This window comes from Amphibalanus amphitrite, unplaced genomic scaffold (assembly GCF_019059575.1).
Source record: "Amphibalanus amphitrite isolate SeventyFive unplaced genomic scaffold, NRLGWU_Aamphi_draft 000657F_arrow, whole genome shotgun sequence".
NCBI classification, from domain to species: Eukaryota; Metazoa; Arthropoda; class Thecostraca; order Balanomorpha; family Balanidae; genus Amphibalanus; species Amphibalanus amphitrite.
The window spans coordinates 100,231-119,604 of NW_024882151.1; the positions used below are offsets into that span (position 1 = coordinate 100,231).

General features: G+C 51.1%; 2 protein-coding genes across 7 annotated transcripts; one reads left to right on the forward strand and one right to left on the reverse strand.

Moving 5' to 3' along the window:
* Positions 1–14,516, reverse strand: LOC122364129 (run domain Beclin-1-interacting and cysteine-rich domain-containing protein-like). Of its 2 annotated transcripts, none has more exons than XM_043334237.1 (10): positions 14,302–14,516; positions 9,479–10,522; positions 8,882–9,014; positions 7,662–7,748; positions 6,885–7,120; positions 4,699–4,862; positions 4,159–4,341; positions 3,671–3,850; positions 3,283–3,436; positions 1–1,480 (listed from the first exon to the last, which is right to left on the reverse strand). In XM_043334237.1, exons 2-10 carry the CDS (start codon positions 10,505–10,507, stop codon positions 1,286–1,288), a joined length of 2,361 nt encoding a protein of 786 aa, XP_043190172.1. In that variant the 5' UTR covers positions 10,508–10,522; positions 14,302–14,516; the 3' UTR covers positions 1–1,285. The 2 variants fall into 2 exon arrangements, with proteins under 2 accessions (XP_043190172.1, XP_043190171.1); XM_043334236.1 differs by having other exon boundaries at positions 1–1,648; positions 14,302–14,497.
* A 316-nt stretch (positions 14,517–14,832) lies between these two features.
* LOC122364126 (transmembrane protein 256 homolog) lies at positions 14,833–18,901 on the forward strand. Of its 5 annotated transcripts, none has more exons than XM_043334234.1 (4): positions 14,833–15,272; positions 16,243–16,365; positions 17,056–17,232; positions 17,750–18,901. In XM_043334234.1, the coding sequence occupies exons 2-4, from the start codon at positions 16,249–16,251 to the stop codon at positions 17,972–17,974; spliced, it is 519 nt and encodes a 172-aa protein (XP_043190169.1). In that variant the 5' UTR covers positions 14,833–15,272; positions 16,243–16,248; the 3' UTR covers positions 17,975–18,901. The 5 variants fall into 5 exon arrangements, with proteins under 5 accessions (XP_043190169.1, XP_043190165.1, XP_043190167.1 ...); XM_043334230.1 differs by having other exon boundaries at positions 14,991–15,025; XM_043334232.1 differs by having other exon boundaries at positions 15,017–15,135.
* The last annotated feature ends 473 nt before the right edge of the window (positions 18,902–19,374 follow it).

Genomic DNA, 19,374 nt, shown 5'->3' on the forward strand with positions numbered 1-19,374 from the left:
TGCGTCATTATTTGGTGTATTCACAGTCATATATAAATGGCAATACGGCGCGACGCAATAAGGCTCACTATGCATATTCCCTTTCGCACAATGTCTTATAATGTCCACCGCTTATATCCGATTGCATAGTTTGTGATGGTAACATACTCGGGGCTCATTAAGAGGTACACGAGCATAATACGAGTAGATATAGCACGGAATGCATAAACATGGAGCAGTGGTACAGCAGAGATTACGCGCTTATTGCCAGACAGATCTTCAATCCTGATTGACAACATTGGACCATGCGGAGGAGTAAACTCCATTGTTCAATTGCTTAGCGTGTACGAGTAAAAGGTGACAATTCAATTTATATTTGAGTACATGGTCATCCATCTACACGCTATCAATCCGGTAACATAGAGATCGTGGCATACAATAGAGGACCGTTAAACCATTATTGTTCGATACATTTGATAAGCGCCGTGTCCATAGTATGTATCGACCTTGATATCTTGGCAGGTTCTAAACATGGTATTGTCCCGAGTAAAACAGCCCAGGGTATAATGATACGTCTTATTTTACCGGAAATATAACTACCGAGTAGATAATCTGTAAACACACACCATAATACTGAGGGTGCTAACGAGCGTGACCATTACGAGAACAGAGATCCCATGGCTGTCTGCATCACCCCACAACTAGCACAGGCAGTTGGCTCACCGATCAATACACAGAGTATGCAAACCAAATATAATCCCGTCAACGAACCGATGTACACAGTACATACATACCTCAGCCCGCCGTCCCACCACTGAGTCTAATACTGAAGCCGCTCGGGCAGAAAGACGGTTAGTCACAGCTCTCTCTGAGGCGTCCCCAACACACGTCATCCTCTCGCGAGTTCTCCGATCGGCCTGGAGCCCATGGACCCAGTACTCTGGCAGCCGACAGTCCCTGAGCAGCATCAACATTGCTCGCTAGACTGAGCGCGAAACAACCCTACAATGTCGCCCTAACGTGACACCAGGCGAAAGGACCTGTGACCTGATACATTAGCTTCACGAACCATCAGTGCTCAGCGAATATAAAACCAGCGTGTGCCGGGAATGTTATCGGCCGTTGTGGCCACAGCCACGGCTATGCTCATTTGTACACGTTAGAGTGGGCCCTTATGCCAGTCGCACAGCCACGTCGAGCACCACTCGGTCAAGGCCTCTGACACCCACACACCGACACAGCCTTCAGATCCGGCCCACGCCCCCCTGTGACCTCCTCCGACGCTCCATGTCCCCGCCTCGCCACGTCAGACGACCTGGACAGAGGCGCGGCGCCGCTGCTCGAGCCGGCGGCAGCGCGCACAGCCGGCCGCCTCCGGGTAGCAGAGGTAGTGGTAGCAGGCGCCGCAGCCCGCACACTGGCGCACCTCGGGCACCTCGAACGGGAACAGCACCTGCTGGTGATGGCACGCCTCGCAGTGGAACGCCCGGCCGCAGCACAGCTGGTGGACAAAACGACGCCACTGAGCGCGCAGCCGGCCGGCCAGGGAGCGCAGGCGGCGCGGGCAGCGGCAGCAGCGCGCCGCCGGCCGCCGCCGGTGGCGCTCCTCGCGCTGCCGCTGCCGCCGCTCGGCGCAGCCCCAACAGTGGAACCCGCGACCGCGACACAGCTGAGGGCGGCCCCAGGTCACCGGTCAGGTCAGATGGGATCAGTGGGGGACGGAGCAGCCCCGGCAGGCGGACAGAAGCGACAGCCAGCAGCCAGCCAGTCCAGTGCAGCTACATACAACAGCACCGCAACTAGGCAGTGGCACAGTTGGGCAGAAATAAGCGCGGTTATACTGCATACACCGTGAATTATAACAAGCGATACCCGAATACCATGTGTTGAATATGTTAACATATCAGCGTAGCGTTAATTGTGCAACTGTATAACCATTCGTACGCACCTGATTCCATGTATATACAATGTGTACAGTTCATGAGGAAAATATAAAGAGGAGAGAAGATAAAGTTACAGTACGCCAGCCACCTCTACATTCACCACATGCACAAGGCTACACAATGCCAGGCGGCATATCACATATTCATAGAATAATCATAGATGAGCAGTTTCCCACGGCACGGAAAGTAGCGACAGAATGAAAATAGCTCCAGCCAGCCGATCCCGACAGCACATCAGTAAGTAGAATAATACCCATTACCCATGGGTGTAAGACACCGGGTGACAATAGTCCGTACAGAACGTGAGAAGATTGCCTGTGACAGGTCGATCGTGGCGTCCTGTGACAAAACAGCCATGAAGGCAAAAAAGGCAGGACAGAATGCAGGATCATCATATGTTGACGCGACGCGCACATGCCACGCACATTCGGTAGCGTTCGACCCGTACACCAAGCAGCGAGAGCTCTAGTGTGGCATAAATGGGGGCCGGGTAGGACAGGACGACAGGCTAGGATAAAAAGGGATAGGAGGATAGAACAGGAGATCAATAATTAGGCAGTCAGATGGTAGACCCAGCACAGAATCGACCCAGCACAGAATAACTACGCTGTGTGGAATGATAAAAGGAACACGGGCTCCTTACAACCTAACTACATCAACATCTACGGTAAACGGGAGCTGATATGACACACGATATGATGCGTCAGGTCAGAGCAAACATCAGAGCAAACAAATACAGAGAAGTGGCAGCTCCGCAATTACGTGCAAGGACATCCAATTCGCCAAATCTGTCAACAATAAAATGTAGACAAATACTGGGAAAAGATGAAAAGTTCTCGTCCCAATCGTGCAAGATTATTTTACTAAACGTGCGGAGCTAAATTGCTGAATAGTGGGTATATTATCAACCAACAGATATCTACCACATTGTGAATGCTGACTGAAGACTCTTACAGCCCTTCGACACATAATAATATGCATCTGTCGAGTCACGTACAATCTAATTTCATATCATAGCATATGCATTGATCGGGCACTCCGTGGAGGGCACCAGACCTAAAAATCAATTTCTTTGCGTGCAGGACTTGTCCTTCACTCGGTGTTCGTGATAGTGCAGACAAGGTCGGCCCAGTGTTTAGCCGTGATCTGACGACATTTCTTCAGGTATAAAATACATACACGCTACCTTTTAGCAATGCTACCCCAATACCAAATACCCCTAAAACCCCGTGCCCCGCCATCTGCTCCCATATGCTCTCGGTAGCGACCGACAACCAAAACCTCCCCGCAGCCACCCACTCCCCTTTCTAATGACGTTACACTATGAGTTATGACGTCACCCAGCCATCAGCTGGCTTACCTGACAGAGTCGACAGTGTTCCAAGTAGGCGTTGTACTTTTTCTGAAGGTCGTTGGTCAGCACCCTGCTGTTGGCCTCGACGAGATCTCGCAGGGAGTAGAGGTCAATCTCATCCATGATGTAGGCATCCGGCAGTGGATGGGTGCGCAGCAACCTGTCAGGGAGAGTGAACACTTAGCAAGACTGCGTGATAATGCCGAATTTATTTTAAGGAGCTCGGAAGTAAATCTCCCATCGGTGATGTTCTGCAGGTGACTGTACAAATGGACTCACGAGTCACGGATACACTAGTAAGTGAGCTGTGATATAGTGAACTCTGGCAGCTCACTGTACCAAGTTCCGTTTTTACCCAAAGTTCCCCTGGCATCTCCACGTCCACCTCACTCACTGTTTGGCGAAGCGGCACGACCCGACGTATTTCTGCGCCGAGCTGAGTCGTCTCCGCAGCACTCGGCACTGGTGTAGATCTGCGTGGTTCAACACCGACGCGTTGATGGCGTTCACGTGGAACAGAGGGTCACGCCAGATGGATAGCAGAAGTTGGTGGGAGAATATAGACACCGGGTACCTGGCGGAGAGGGGTGGAGGCCGGTTAGATGTCGCTTCAGCAGCGTTTATGGCGAAGAATTTGACGCCGCACAAGACGCCGACATAGCATGCATTTATTTTTTGTCGTTCGTTGGACAGCCAAAAACAAGAGAAACTAGGAAATCTAACTTCATATTCTGAAAGCAGGCGCATGCCAGCAAATGGGAATCATTTAAATGGATCACTGACGAGTAAACGCGAACAAATCCTACAACCTGCCGCTCCGACAATCAATATCAGTTTAATTCCTTCCGCACCGGAAGCAGAACAGTTTAAGCGGGCACTCACATGGTATAGTCGTGTTTGTGGATGATGCGCGCCGGAATGTAGAACTGCTGGTTGCTATGACAACCGGTGCAGAAGTAGCGCCCCAGGTACTCGCACCAGCGGAATTTCTTGGCGAGGGACGGTGACACCTTGAGGCCGCAGCCGGCACAGCGGTGGGACTGACGGGCCATCGCCACCGAGCGTCTGGGAAAGGGGTAGGGGGACAGCATGAGTCGGCTAGATGGAGATTACTGGACTAGCGTAAAGCAGCAGCAAGAGCTGAGACAAGTGGTGGCTGCAATACTTGTGATTGTTATACATATATTTCACGCGATTGATGGTCGCTGCTTACGAAAATGCAAGTTTAATCGCTTGCCCATTTATACAGGTGAGTGGTGACATCGAAAGCAGGCACGATTGTTTACTGTCGACTCTGTAAAAAGTGGACTGACAATAAAACCATGCTCACAAGCTTGACTAGTTCTGATTCAATTACACAGCAAAATACCAAACTAACCACAGCAGTGCACGTCACCAGGGCTCCCACGCTACGGTACTGACTTTCCCTGTTTGTGAATGGAGAATATGATCTGGGCGCGCGGTGGCGCCCACTCGGCGGTGCCGCGGAGTGTGACACCCGGCGGCGCCTTGCCCGTGGAGCTGGTCGGTGAGGTCCGCTCGTCCGGCTCCCCGCGATTGGCGTCCAGACTGGGCATCGGCAGCAGCTAGGTAAAGAGAGGAGAAGGGGGCGATCAGACAAACGCTGGGTATGATCTGCGACCCTTTTCACAATAAAATGTTACATTGCACATATTCTAAAGGCCAATGAATGGTGGCTTAGAGAACCGGAAAGTAGAAAGACTCAGTCTCTTAATTAGGGTAGGGTGGGGTAATTTGAACATGTGGGGCAATTTGAACATAGTGTGAATAACACAAAATTACGGAAAATCCATAAGTGGCATGACAATAAGACCAATGAGAGAAATTATCGTAACTAAAAGGGCTATCATATGAACGGGGTTTAAAGTTTCAGGGAATGAAGATGTTGACGCACAGTGCAAAAAATCAATTTCGCAAGGATAAACGCCTAAGAACACGTCATTGCAACTTCAATGCAGCGCAAAATCTTGCATTGCTAGCGCCTAATACGCAACGGCTTTTGTTGTACAATGACCTAATCAGTGCCTTCAATCCACGAAATTTGCTTTTGGACCCTGTTTTTAAAAATGGCAAAATAACTATTAGCGTGGGGTAATTTGAACATAGTGTGAGGATTTCAATGAAGACAGGGATAACTCCGAAAAAAACAACGCTCCCAGTTTTTTTTGCCAATATTTTCGACCCAAAGCAGTAGCAGATAAGTGATGCCAGTTTTATAACATTTACGTCTAATATCCGTCTAATGTCCTGCATTTTCGTTGATTTACCGTCCAAAAATGTTAAACTCAACTATTTGTCCAAATATGCCCGAAAATTATGCAGCTATCAACACTCAAAACCGTCATTTGTATTGCTTATCATATAATTTTACCAGCCGAAAAGTGTTCATTATATTGAGAGCTTAACAAGCTTTCCATTCGCCAATCAATGCTACGCACGATTACTTGATAAAATGCTTAAGTGTGGCAGGCCATCGCCCAATGTTGTCCAGACTACTATACCTTTGTGCAATCAATTCCGAATTGGACATTTTAAAGCATTGGAATTCCGAACGTTCAGGTTCCGATTGGCACCACTATAACAGATTAAGTAAGGTTTGGTAGAGTTTTTACCGAACTGTGATGATAGACGTTCTGTTAATTGAAGAGAGGCGAATTTTGTCAACTGACCGGTGTGCAGCGTGCAGATATTGATACTCTGCAACTGTTATTTTTGTTGTTGTGTTGATTTTTCAAATGAAGGTTTGTTTAGAATTGCTCTGCCTATTCGTTTATGGGTCAAACGACATCGGTGCTGGCGAGACTATCGTTTTTATGGCAGGTAAAGGCAGTATGTTCAAATTACCCCACGGTGGGGCAATTTGAACACACCGTGACTTGGTGGAGAAGTGATGCTATGCTATTCAAGGTATGCTCGGCTCGTCCAAAAATGAGGCTTGCATGGTGAAAGCAAGGGACACATGCGCTACTGAAACAGTTTTTCTTCATCCAGGGTTGAGCTGGAATTTGGTACAACGAAGAAGACGTAAAAATATGTTCAAATTACCCCACACTACCCTATTATTCTGAGCGACATGAAGTTGTTATTCTGACATCATCACTCATTGATTAACAATGTCAGAACAGCTCGAGATCAAGAGACGAACCAGATACTGAAAACGGCGGCCACACAAACTAATGCGTCGCATATTGTGAAAAAGATGATCCGTGACCACATCTGAGAACGGCAAGCTAAAAAGTCGTTAGTGACGTTACTGGTTTATGATGACCGACAAGGATATCAGCGTGGCCTCTGTAGCACATACCCAAAAGAACCACTTGTGGGCTGTAACACACATAAGTACAGACTGTACCTGACATGTTTTACAAACATTTATACTACACCTAACGCATAACACCTAACATAACAATATCGCTCAAGTTGAACAAGGCATTCATCAATCTAATTAACTTTAAAAAGGAAAAGGACGTAAAATCTTACAAACACATCCACTGGAAGCGTCCACCAAAAAGATGTTGCCATCTGGTGATTGAATGGCGTGCCTCACAACAGATCCACCACCCCTTCCACCCTCCCCGCGCACTCACGCTCTGCGGCACCTCATCCTCCCCGACCAGCCAGACCAGGTCGGACGCCTTGGGCAGCTGTTTCTCGGGGAAGCGCGACAGAAGCGACAGCGCTATGTTCTCGGCGGTGGCGGAGCGCGGCGCCGGGGCCAGCGGTACCGGCGGCTGAGGCGGCGGGGGGTCCGGCTGACTGCTAGGGATGGAGACCGGGGCAGAGCGGCGGCCACAGCCGGGGACGACGGGCGCAGAGACGCCACCTGCCGGGTACAGCGGGACGGGGTCAGGAGACTCGGCCAGACTGGGTCACACGAGTCTGACGGAACTGACTCACAAGTCAAAGTGGACCGACTGAATAAATCACACTCTAGTCAGTAACAAGGAAAGAAAGTGAAAGTAACTTGACGCCTTAAGTCCAAAACCACTTGCGCTCTGGTGCGCTCTGGTGCGCACTGTGCAGATAAAATGGCTGGAGGTTGCAGAGGGAATACCAGCAGAATATTGAGGCGATAAATCTGATAAAACTCTGCAGCTTTCAACAATACATGAGCCTAACTTTCCATGACAAAGTACAACATATCCGTGACCAAATCGCACCTCATTTCCTTCCACCAGAGTCAAAACAAAGCGCGGAAACATTCCGCTAAAACCACGGTACAGTGGCACTGGTAGCGCGGACAACACTCTAGAACAGCCCAATCCCATCGACACTCGAGACCGGACCGGGCTTCACGAACTAATGGTTCAAGTCCGGTCCGTCCCATCGACCCATTGACTGTCATCACGCCACGTTTGACTCACCGGGGTCGTGAACGGCTGAGCTCGGGGGTGTGTCGTCCGTCAGTTCCAGATCGGAGAGGCCCGAACAGGACGACGGGGAGCCGCTGGCTGCCGGGGGACAACGACAGAGGTCAATCGAGGTTACAGGATATGTGGAGATGAGCGCAAGTCACCGAGGGTTAAGATGGAGGTGATAACAGGTCTGCGCAAGTGATAACTGAATCAGATAGTGGAAGGCTTAGCAGCAGCGTAAATTACGTAACGGCAAAGAGAACATATTTTGCGGTACATACACAATCGGGTTACCCGAATTTCAGTAAAACGTGATAAAAATAAATACCAGGCGATAGACTACTCAAAACACGCCTAGCTCATTCCTCACATCTTCATCATTCTGAAAGGCGAAAGCCTGCATCATTTCATGATACCCAATCCAACCGACATCCCCACCTCATGTTTATTCTCCTGTCTATCAGGACCGACAGCAGAGGCAGAAACGCAGTCAATTGCGCACCATTTCAGCACGGACAAGCCTGCTAACCAGGCCCCTGCCTGAGCGGCCCATCACTGCATGGTGCCGACCGGACCGGCCCAGAGCACGGCTCGGGCGGACCGCGTGACTAGCGCCGTATAAACAGAGTGCCAAGGTCGCGAGGTCCGTCCGACCGTCCGTCCCAGGCCGGGAACAGCTGGGTGACACCGGTACGGCAGGGGGTGTTTAAGGGGTGAAATTAGCAATCGAATGTGTCTGAAGTTAATCTCGGGGAATAAAGATCGCCAAACGGCATGCGATCGCAGCTGGAGCCGACAAGTGTAGGTATTTGATTTTGTTATTTCTTTTATTTCTTATTTTTAAAGAGCCACATCAATACGCCACACATCTCTGGTGCTTTTCAAACATAAATGCAAACCAGGTTTATCTTTTCATCTTGTTCTGTTTTTTTTTTTTTTTTTGCTTACATACAGATAAAAACAAACACGGCAAACCACAGCAGTCACCGTGCGATTCGCCACCAACTTGAATTCAATGAACCTGTACCCTATTCAAATGAACCTGTACCCTATTCAAACAAGTGACTCAGACTCCCCACAACCAAATAACAGAGTGTGACTCATCCTGACCAAAAACACCATCCCTCGCTCCGTGCCCGCCGCATAGCGCAGCGTGCCTCCACCTCGTGCTGCACACGTGACATCCTGCGCGGCTCGCTGTCCCCGCCCCTCCCGGTCACGTGACTCACTGTCGCTGATGAGTCGCTCCCGGTCGGAGGCGCCCGACGCCCCTCGCTCCACCAGTCGCCGCCGTAGGTCACCAATACTGGCTGTCGGGTTCGACCGACGCCGCTCTCCCCCGGACTTTGACAACATTCGCATCTGCCGGAGGGGAGACGCAAACAGGAGGGAGTTAGGCGTAAGAGGTCACGTGAGAGGGAATGGTCCGCTTTGCGATGATTGTCTCAATCACGTGATGTGGTGGAGTTTGTAAACTGGGTTCATTGTTCGGCTGTGTGGCGAACGCGTCTGAGATATGACACGAGTGGAGATGGTACACGCGTGTCAATTGCCGGGATGTAAGTCGCAAACACCGTGGCCATCGGTAGTAAACAAGATAGTACGCAGGGAACTGGAGGCACAGGAAGACAACGGCACTTCGTAACTAAACCATGTCACGCAGATCAATGCAATGACACCAAAGCCGAGAGGTATATGTAATGTGTTTATGATATAATTGATATACAATTAAGATATACAATTGAGAAGTTCAACCAAAATAAAATATGCAACACCCGACAACGAATGGCGTTATACATCGGGAATGCTTATGAGTCATTACCTACCTCTGATCCGACCATCTCAAAGGCTGCGATGAGCGACTCCGATATCCGGAAGTGGGCGTTCTCTCGGTCCAGCTCTGCCACGTTCCGTTTGAACTCGTGTGAGCCGAGGAAGTCAGTCAGCGACTGACCGTCGCGCGGCTTCGGGAAATATCCGTCCAAGCCGTACACCAGCGAGTGGCCGCCGCCCGACTCGACAAAGCTCGGGTAGTGCTCCCCGTGACGGCCTCGGTACGGCAGCGAGCGCGGGATGAAGCCCAGCTGCTCGTGCTCGGACGGAGAGGGCAGCGTCTCCTCTGCGGGCTGCGTCGGCGGCCGGGACGAGGTGGTGGCCGCGCGCACCAGCCGCCGGCCGCCGGACGGTGAGGCGGCCACACGCGCCGGTCCAGCGCCTGCGTATGTGGCTACGGCTGAGGCGATGGCGGCGGCTGTGACGGAGGCGGGCACCGTGGCCGACTGGGAACGACCGTGTGTCGGCCTCTTCGGTACGGCGCCCGTCGGCCGGCTCTGCGCGGCGGCAGCGGTCGGACCAGAGGCGGCGGGAGGCCGCGAGGGCCCAACGGGAGGCTTACATGCGCCAACCGAAGCACTATCCGCAGCCGGCGCCGCACTGTCCGTAACATCCTTCTCCAGAGCTTTCACATCCGTCCGCGCTGTCGCCGGTGAGGTGCCTGTGGCTGCGGCTGCGGCTGCGGCCGCGGGTTCTGCGGGCGCGGTGGGCCTTCGTCGGCGCGTCAGGCGCTCGCTGTACCGCCGCCGCCACCGGCTGGGCGCCCCCTCCTCCGGCGGCGGAGCGTAGTCGATCTGGAGGATCAGCGGCGCCAGCGGCGGCCGGTCGGGCGGCGGCGGCGCCGCCGGCTCGGCTGCCAGTTCCGGCCAGCTGCGCGCCCGACGCATGACGGGACGGCAGACGGTTCCCGTGAGACGCGCGAGCAGATCGACTCTATCTTGCCCCAGGCAGCCTTCTGCTGGCACTGCAACAGGCTCCAGGGGCTTGCCAGTGGAGTCCCTCTGTGGTTGGGTTGGCAGCATGACTAACTAGCTTAACTGTGGAATAAAACAAATGATTACCATCAGCAACTACACAGCAACACCAACCCTACATTATGAACTAGACATATAGGTACATTATAATACTGGTGAGTTTAAGTAGAATAAGGATGAGGACAGAATTACAAGTACTTAGAATTTTGAAACCCTGTATGCCAATGATCTATCAACTAAATTTGTTCTTTCAACACATTGAAGAATACAGGCAATACTAACCTATCTCCCAAGTCCCATAGAACTTTTAATCACCAACCCTTTCTAATGATGATGAGAGATGACGACGAGCAGTGATGATGAGCGAGGAACCAGTGGCGCAGCCAGGGGGGGGGGTCAGAGGGTCAGCTGACCCCCCCGAAATTTCTGACAGGGGCCCGCTCTGGGATAGCGAGAGAGAGAGAGAGAGAGAGAGAGAGAGAGAGAGAGAGAGAGAGAGAGAGAGAGAGAGAGAGAGAGAGAGAGAGAGAGAGAGAGAGAGAGAGAGAGAGAGAGAGAGAGAGAGAGAGAGAGAGAGAGAGAGAGAGAGAGAGAGAGAGAGAGAGAGAGAGAGAGAGAGAGAGAGAGAGAGAGAGAGAGAGAGAGAGAGAGAGAGAGAGAGAGAGAGAGAGAGAGAGAGAGAGAGAGAGAGAGAGAGAGAGAGAGAGAGAGAGGGACGGAGGGAGGTGAGAGGTCCTAATATAATCGGACCAGCCCGCTTCGAGAAATGCCTACTGGGACACCACGGGTGATGGTCCATGGGCCCCAGGTGCAAAGGGCCCGGGTCCCTGGGTAGATGGGGCCCGGACCCCCGGGTAGATGGGGCCCAGACCCCCAGGTAGATGGGCCCGGACCCCCGGGTAGATGGGGCCCGGGCCCCCGAGTGGATGGAGCCCGGGCCCCCGGTGGATGGGCCCGGGGCCCCGGGTGGATGGAGCCCGGCCCCCGGGAGAACGGAGCCCGGGCCCCCGGGAGAACGGGGCCCGGGTGGACGGAGCCCGGGCCCCGGGTGGATTGAGCCCGGGCCCCCGGTGGATGGAGCCCGGCCCCCACCCGGGAGGACGGGGCCCGGGCCCCGGTTGGACGGAGCCAGGGCCCCGGTTGGACGGAGCCCGGGCCCCCGGGTGGATTGAGCCCGGGCCCCCGGGTGGATTGAGCCCGGGCCCCGGGTGGATTGAGCCCGGGCCCCGGGTGGATTGAGCCCGGGCCCCGGGTGGATTGAGCCCGGGCCCCCGGGCGGATTGGACCCGGGCCCCAGGAGAACGGGGCCCGGGCCCCGGTCGGACGGAGCCCGGACCCCCGGGAGAACGGGGCCCGGACCCCTGGGAGAACGGGACCCGGGCCCTCGGGTGGACGGGGGCCCGGAACCCGGGTGGATGGGGCCGTGCCCCGGGAGAACGGAGCCCGGACCCCGGGTGGACGGAGCCCGGGCCCCCGGGTGGATTGAGCCCGGGCCCCGGGTGGATGGAGCCCCGGGGCCCGGGCCCCTGGTGGATGGGCCCCGGAGCCCCGGGTGGACGGAGCCCGGGGCCCCGGGAGAACGGGGCCCGGACCCCTGGGAGAACGGGACCCGGGCCCTCGGGTGGACGGGGCCCGGGCCCCCGGGTGGATTGAGCCCGGGACCCGGTGGATGGGCCCGGGCCCGGGAGAACGGGCCCGGGCCCCGGGTGGATGGAGCCCCGGGGCCCGGGCCCCCAGGTGGATTGGACCCGGGCCCCGGGAGAACGGGGCCCGGGCCCCTGGTGGATGGGCCCCGTAGCCCCGGGTGGACGGACCCGGGCCCCCGGGAGAACGGGGCCCGGACCCCTGGAAGAACGGGACCCGGGCCCTCGGGTGGACGGGGCCCGGGCCCCCTGGTGGATGGACCCCAAAGCCCCGGGTGGACGGCGCCCGGGCCCGTGTGGATGGGGCCCAGGCCCCCGGGTGGATGGGGCCCGCTAGGGTCACCCACTTGCTCCGCAACGCGGATAAGTGGTATTTTTGATCGGTAGGCGTTTGGTTGGTCTTGTCTCCGTGGGCTATGTATCCATTTCCGTCGATTGCTTTTTGACGGCTAAACATTTTGGTTTGGGAAAAATATCCTTCGCATCGAGGTGTCCGTGCCAGATAAGCGTGCGTTCTACTATAGAACATGTCAAGTGTATTTTATAACATAGGTTGACGTAAGTTATTGAAAAATGAAAGCCAGCGATGAATCGCCATGTAGAGGTTTGGAACATTTATCTTTTTAAGAATGCTGTTGCTCGTCTTGCAAAAGCGATGCTTGGATCTTGGACAAAATTTAATGTTCTTTCCAACGATGCCATTCTCAATTATCAAACATATCAGGTTATGCAGCAAAACCCATGTAATTAAGCAAGTGGCACATGATGGACAAATACTATGCTCTCCAGTCTTTGTTCCACCTTGTTTTTGATCAATTAGCTTTTCACATTTTTTCATGAGAAGCGGTACATTTCTCTTGCCTCTAGGTGTTGTTTGAGTTCGCCCCGTCTGACAGTCACCCGAAAATGGTATAAGGTCCAAAATCCGTCTGAAACGTCAATTTTTAAGCAAAAGTGCCTCACAGGTGCACGTGGCGCGAGCCATTCCCTGCATCGCACACCATTCGATAGCCCGTTCGATTCACTACACGATACTGTGTTCCCCGTGCCCATCGGATCCACGGTTACCGAGATATTGCACGGGGACCGGACCCGTGTCGGGCAAATTTAACCATTTTCGCCCGATTTTGCAAGCCGACTTATACATGTAAAGCATATGACGCGAATTTGCACTTTTTGGGCATGGGCCATGTGCTCACTATCGTTTTAGATCCCCTAAAAGGCACGTTGTCCATCCTTGTTCTACCTATAAGTTGCGCAAATTTCAGCGCGCTAGGTGCAACAGTCTGCAGGCCTGCACCCCGCACTAAGTAACACCATGGAGTAACACCATGCCGGGACCTCGGTAACAGACAGAATCTACATCACCACATTACCACACCACAACAAACCCGGCCAAAGGCACTAAATGTCTGATATGAGCGCGTTAAAATTTCTTGTGAGCGAATTCGCGTAATGAAGAAGAATAATGGCACAATCTAGGTACTACAGCAGCCAATAGATGACTTTAGGACAGGCACATGGGACTACAAAGTACATATAACATATATTGTCCGACAGAAGCCGGCAACAGCTCCGTTTGCATATATGCTATGCATATTGCCGAAGGCGTACATTTCGGCCTCGAAAGATACGAATTCATACTTCATAGTAACAGTGCCTACCTATATTTCTGTCGTGGTCAATTTGCGTGGAATTTAACCCATTGATGACACACCGGGTGATTACCGAGCTATTGTTCTATCAAAATTTTCCGATTCAAACTCGCTCAGGGTTATCGGGCAGATAAAGGGGGCCCGCCCAGCAGAATGTGTATGAAATATGGAGATTCTGAAAAATGGGTGGGGGGCCCGCACACTAGGGGGCCCGCTTTGGAGGCGATGACCCCCCCGAAATGAAATCCTGGCTGCGCCACTGCGAGGAACCCTCACTAAATACATTTTAAGTTCATATGCATAGGTACCTAAGTTTCCAAGATCAAGATACAAAGCCAAAATATGAGGGTGCCCAGTGGCTACCGCTTTAACTTGTCCAGGCCCTAAACACAAAAATACTGGTTAGCGCTGATATGGTTATGAAGAAAATTAAAATCAGTTATCACTTATCAGGTTGTCTTCAAATTGATAAAAATGATGTTTCGCCATTAGAAGTAAGTAAATAATACTACCCGCAATATTTGCGGCCATTCCCTGAACTCACCCTCGCTTGTATTTGGCCTTGATGGTTAGAGGGCCTTGGTATTTTAATATTGATATTAATCCAGAAAATAGCACGCCCCGATATGCTGATTCTGATTCACAAATGCTCCAATCGGCCACAATCGGAGCCCTGATCGGCGGCCAGCTAGTACTCTTGCCGGCGCTCACACACAATTGCCTCCAATCCTCTGCTCAAGGCAATACAAATCAAAAAACATTTGACTTCTATAATGGGAATTGCAGAAATTGTCACTGGGACGCAATTTTTGGAACACACTTAAAGATATTTCCTTTATATGACGTCGTTTCCAAAAAAAAGCTTTGTTTCCTTTTTGAAATGATCTGAAAAGTTCAAAAACGAAAAATTTTTAGTTTTAAATGGAAAAAATACTCGTGTTGAAAACTTTTGAAGATCTTAAAGACGATTAAATAGTAAAATCTACATTTTTTCGCAAGATATATTTCATCATACAATTTTTCATGATTTTCAGTGTGTTCAAAACCGAATACTTGACATGAGTTTCCGTACTCTCGGCAGCTAGACGTCATATAAACTTTTTCAGCCAACATTTTTATCACATTTTTATGTTTTGTTCACCAAGTCAATATTTCATGCTATAAACTACGTAGAATATCACTTAAATTCTAAGTCTTGTGGTCACAGTCGATTCAATGCTGCTGATGAAGGGAACATTTACGTCATCGTAGTTGACAGAGTTTGATTAGTAGGGATTACATGAACACAATTCTATGAGCCGTAAACCGTGAGCCGTATAATAATAATAATAATAATCAGTGCTTTCCGCGATAACTCATTTTCGGACCTGCGATAACGGTAAAACGATAAGTAAGGTTTGCGATAACGATAAGCCTGGCAGCTACGCGCCCTAATCCAACAAGAACAAGAACAAGATAACGATAAGCGATAAAAATTTGCAAAAAATTAACAGCGATAGCGATAAAACGATAACGGTAATTGTTCTGTTAACAGCGATAACGAAACGATAAACGATACAACGATAACGATAATTGTTTTTTAACAGCGATAACAAAAGCGATAAGAAATACAGCTTAAATAAGTGTACTTTAAGTTTATTTGCAGATCTATACACTAAGCAGATGGCAACAGGTTGTACACACATACTGTCGCACGACAAACACTGTCAATCGTCTTCCATTTTTCCATCATCCCGTTTACATTTTATCGTTTATCGTTCATAATTTTTGTAACTTGCGATGAGTGGATGAGCGATAATTTTGAAAATTTAGCGATAAATGATAACAATACCTAACCGATTACTTAACAGCGATAATTATCGCTTAGGTATCTCTCATTCTATTGCATGCGGAAACCACTGATAATAATAAACGGGACGGACGCCGATTTCACTGGCGAATCCGAATCGAAGATTCCCTGAAAAGTTGTCTTTTTCTGATTATATTGTGGGTGTAAGGTTTATGACCGACTAACCCAAAATGTTGAATTTGAAATGAGAATTTTTTACAGTTTATCAAGCAGATTTGTCAAATAATTGAGTTTTGACTAACAGAAAAGAATCTTTTGTTTTAACCTAGGCATTTTAACAGTCATTTATGATCATTTCCAGCCTAGAGCATTATGTTTTTTTTTTGGTATACCTATAGGACCTTGGTTTTTATTTGCTTAGTCATTTAATTGCCTGTGCCATTGCCATTTGATCCTGATCCTGGATCATGCTAACTTGAACTGGATAGTGGAGACCTCAAACTACGGCCCGGGCATACAATCAAATGAGGTTACAGGGCCAGGGTCGGTACTTTCACCGGTTATTGATGTAACTTTTTGCAAAACTTGCAAGATCAGGTACCTAGCCTACAAAATTTGAACTGAAATAGGTACCTGCTGCAGCTGGACATAGTGAAGCTCCCTTGTGCTTTGTTTGTAAATCCTCTCAATTTTCAGGTGTTGATGGAGGCTGCATCTGATACTTTGCGTTGGATTGCTGTTGACAACTCACTGGCGAAGTCCATTTGGTCTGGAGCCAACCAATTGGCTGGCTACGCATCTTCTCACTGTTCCAGACAGGTGGGTGGCTGCACTTAGGGGCCTACCTTAGAGACAGTGTGAACTGTGAACATTGCAGCCATCTAAGCTATTTTTAAACTGCTCACATGATGTCTTCTGTGTTGTAGACTGCAGAGTCCTGTGTTTGTGATGTACTGAGTCAATGTCAGTTACTCAGCTTATCTGCTATGCATGTGTATGTCAGTATGTGCATGTCAAGTTCAAAATAACTTTTGTTTTGATACCTGCATTTAGGGCAGCACAAACAGGTGTTCAGACATGAATTGTGGTATTTGGTTAAGCATTTCACATCTTGTACACTGCTCAGTGCTCAAAGCTCATTTAGGCTACCTATGTTTCCTTGATCTTCAATTGTAACCATTTTGCACTATTACTACCAACAGCAATCAATATCAGATCAACATGACTGTTTATTTGCTGCTCCTCCCTCCCATAATAATGTATTTCCCTACCTTCTGTTGCCCCAGCCAGTAGCCACCCATATCACTTCACTTGCCCTCCTCTCCTGTGACTCAACTCTGACTGCCTCTCTCCAGACAGCTCCCTCCTCCCCCGCCCACATTTCCCTCTGACAGCACCCCTCCCCCACAGCCCCGTGGCCCGCCCCGGCCACCTCTCCCCCTGACAGCGCTCCTCCACGACTGGTGATACCGTGCTGCCTCTCCCTCTGACATCGCCCCTCCCCGACAGCCCCGCGGCCCGGCCCCGGCCATGCGGCACCCGTCTTCGCCGGTTCGCTGGCTGCTGGGCAGCAGCGGCCGCACCGCCGTCCAGCTGGCCGGTGTCTCGGGCGCTGCGGCCGTGGCTCTCGGGGCGTACGGCGCCCACAAGCTGCGGGCCGGAGACCACAACCCCGAACTGGTCCAGGTGAGGGCTGGTAGAGTCAAAGAACTTTCATTGGTCAGATGTTTTTGGATGCTGGGAATGGGGAGAGGGGGCACAGTGTGTAGTTGTGGAGGGTGGTGGACAGATCAGATAGCAGAAGGAAACAATTTTCTATGCGATATGTTGCCGTTAGGGAGCTTCCAAGAAACTGACCCCGCGTTCGCAGTCTCTCGGACAACGAAGATTCTACGCCGTCCGGCCAATAACGTTCGATAACCGCGGCCCAGCCCCCGTGGACCTCGAACGGGATTGGCCGGACGGCATAGAATCTTCGTCGTCCGAGAGACTTAGAACGCAGGGTGAATTGCACCTTGGAGAGAATACTGAATATCTGACAAAGAGAAAAGTAATGGTGGGAGCTGCTAACGTGGTTGTGTGATATGCGATTTTATCGATACCAAAACCATGTGTGTGTTTTGTGATTTATTCCCGGCGTAAACCTCGGACGATTATCTTTCTTACAACTGGAGATAACCATAAATTCCTCCACCGTCGGCAGGTATTCGACACGGCCAACCGTTACCACATGCTGCACAGCCTGGCGCTGCTGGGCGCGCCGCTGTGCCGCCGGCCCGGTCTGGTGGCCGCCCTGCTCTCCTCTGGCATCCTCGTGTTCAGCGGCACATGCTACTACTACGCCCTCACTGGTGATAAGTCCGTGAGGCGCTTCACACCGTACGGAGGTATGCTGCTGATTGCCGGCTGGCTGGCCATGGCTCTCTGAGCAGAAGGTGATGAGATCGCGGGCTATCGGCTTTAGGGATGACTGCGATGGGATGTGGTTGCGTCTGGTGGCACTCGGGTGAGTACGTATAGGTGGTGTCATCTGACGGTGAAGGGATGAAGTAAGTCAGGTGGCGCTATGATTTCTTTTTATGACTAGGGAAGCTCTATTCGGATTTGAGGGTCGATAGTTTTCTGAATTATACTGGCCCAGTAATATTCCAGGTATATGGATGGCTTGTAGGGAGCACCATGTATTAACTGCACTATGGAATACTCCAAACCTAACATATTTTATGCAAGCTTCCGTATTTTCTGCTCGTCTGCTTCAGTCTACTGCCCATACGATATTTGTACTCCAACTGATAGACTTTATTGCTTTGAGCCCATCCAGTCAAACAGAATTTTCTTTTCTACATTCTCTGACGATTATTATACGTTTCCTGCCGCGGCCTCGCCTACCACGGCCGGCTCCCTTTTGAACTCTCGAAATTCCGCGGAAACCCCAGCTGACAGCACTTGCCCCACACGCATCCACCCACATCCGAAAGGTCAGACTGTTTGTGGGCCCAGAGCTGTGCATTTTTAGCCGTCAGAGGCGCCCTGTGGTTACCTGCGCGGATGTTGTCACAGAAGCCACACGGATGGTGTGTGTGGGCGAGGAACGCTGAGCGTGTCCTGTAGTTGTCGAGAGGTGCGTCTGTGATCACGGGCTTTGTTGCCACTGGGAGCCCATTTGATGATATACTTGTGACGTCGAAAACGCAGCGGCGGCGGAACCGAACGCTGCGGCATTCGGATTTTGTGAAGAATGTGATCAGTCTTGTCATGCCTGTTTGTGTCGCGATGTAGTTCATCCAATTGCGTGCGAGGGATAACCACACTGTACTCGTGGCCGCGAAGGAACAATACACTTTCAGACCTTGAAGATGCACTTTGATGTCTACCGTGCCCAGCTGGTTGGCGAGACCTGCGTGATAGAATCTCAAGAGGAAGGTTTTTATCCCTTAAGTGTGAATTGACAATTGCAGGCTGTTTTTTATGCTTCGCTATTTATTTGCCGGATTGGGAAACGACAGACGTGTCAGCAGCGCTTACTGGCAAAGAACGCTACAAACATCGCGCGAAAACGTGACACCTACGAGCATATTGGCAACATATTCCGCTAGCACCGGTATGCCTTAACAGTCTGAGCAATGCTATTCCAAAATATAGACAACAAAGCCTATTTCTATGGCATCGTAGGCGAAACTTCAGGGGGCATTGAACTCCTCAACTGAAGTATCTGGTCAGCTTCGCAACGCTGAAAGTGAAGGTCAAACGGTCTGCTGAGCTGGACATGTGATGTCCAACAAAGCATTGTGAGTGCATTTGCAATGCAGCAGCATCTGCGAGCGATAT

What these genes read in the sequence shown, in the direction of transcription:
- LOC122364126 (XM_043334234.1), top strand. Translation starts at nt 16,249, where the DNA reads ATGGAGGCTGCATCTGATACTTTGCGTTGGATTGCTGTTGACAACTCA. An exon ending in CTTCTCACTGTTCCAGACAG is followed by an intron (nt 16,366 to 17,055) that starts GTGGGTGGCTGC and finishes CCTCCCCGACAG; the next exon opens with CCCCGCGGCCCGGCCCCGGC. An exon ending in ACAACCCCGAACTGGTCCAG is followed by an intron (nt 17,233 to 17,749) that starts GTGAGGGCTGGT and finishes CACCGTCGGCAG; the next exon opens with GTATTCGACACGGCCAACCG.
- LOC122364129 (XM_043334236.1), bottom strand. Translation starts at nt 10,507, where the DNA reads ATGCTGCCAACCCAACCACAGAGGGACTCCACTGGCAAGCCCCTGGAG. An exon ending in TTGAGATGGTCGGATCAGAG is followed by an intron (nt 9,015 to 9,478) that starts GTAGGTAATGAC and finishes CCCCTCCGGCAG; the next exon opens with ATGCGAATGTTGTCAAAGTC. An exon ending in AGGATGAGGTGCCGCAGAGC is followed by an intron (nt 4,863 to 6,884) that starts GTGAGTGCGCGG and finishes CTCTTTACCTAG; the next exon opens with CTGCTGCCGATGCCCAGTCT.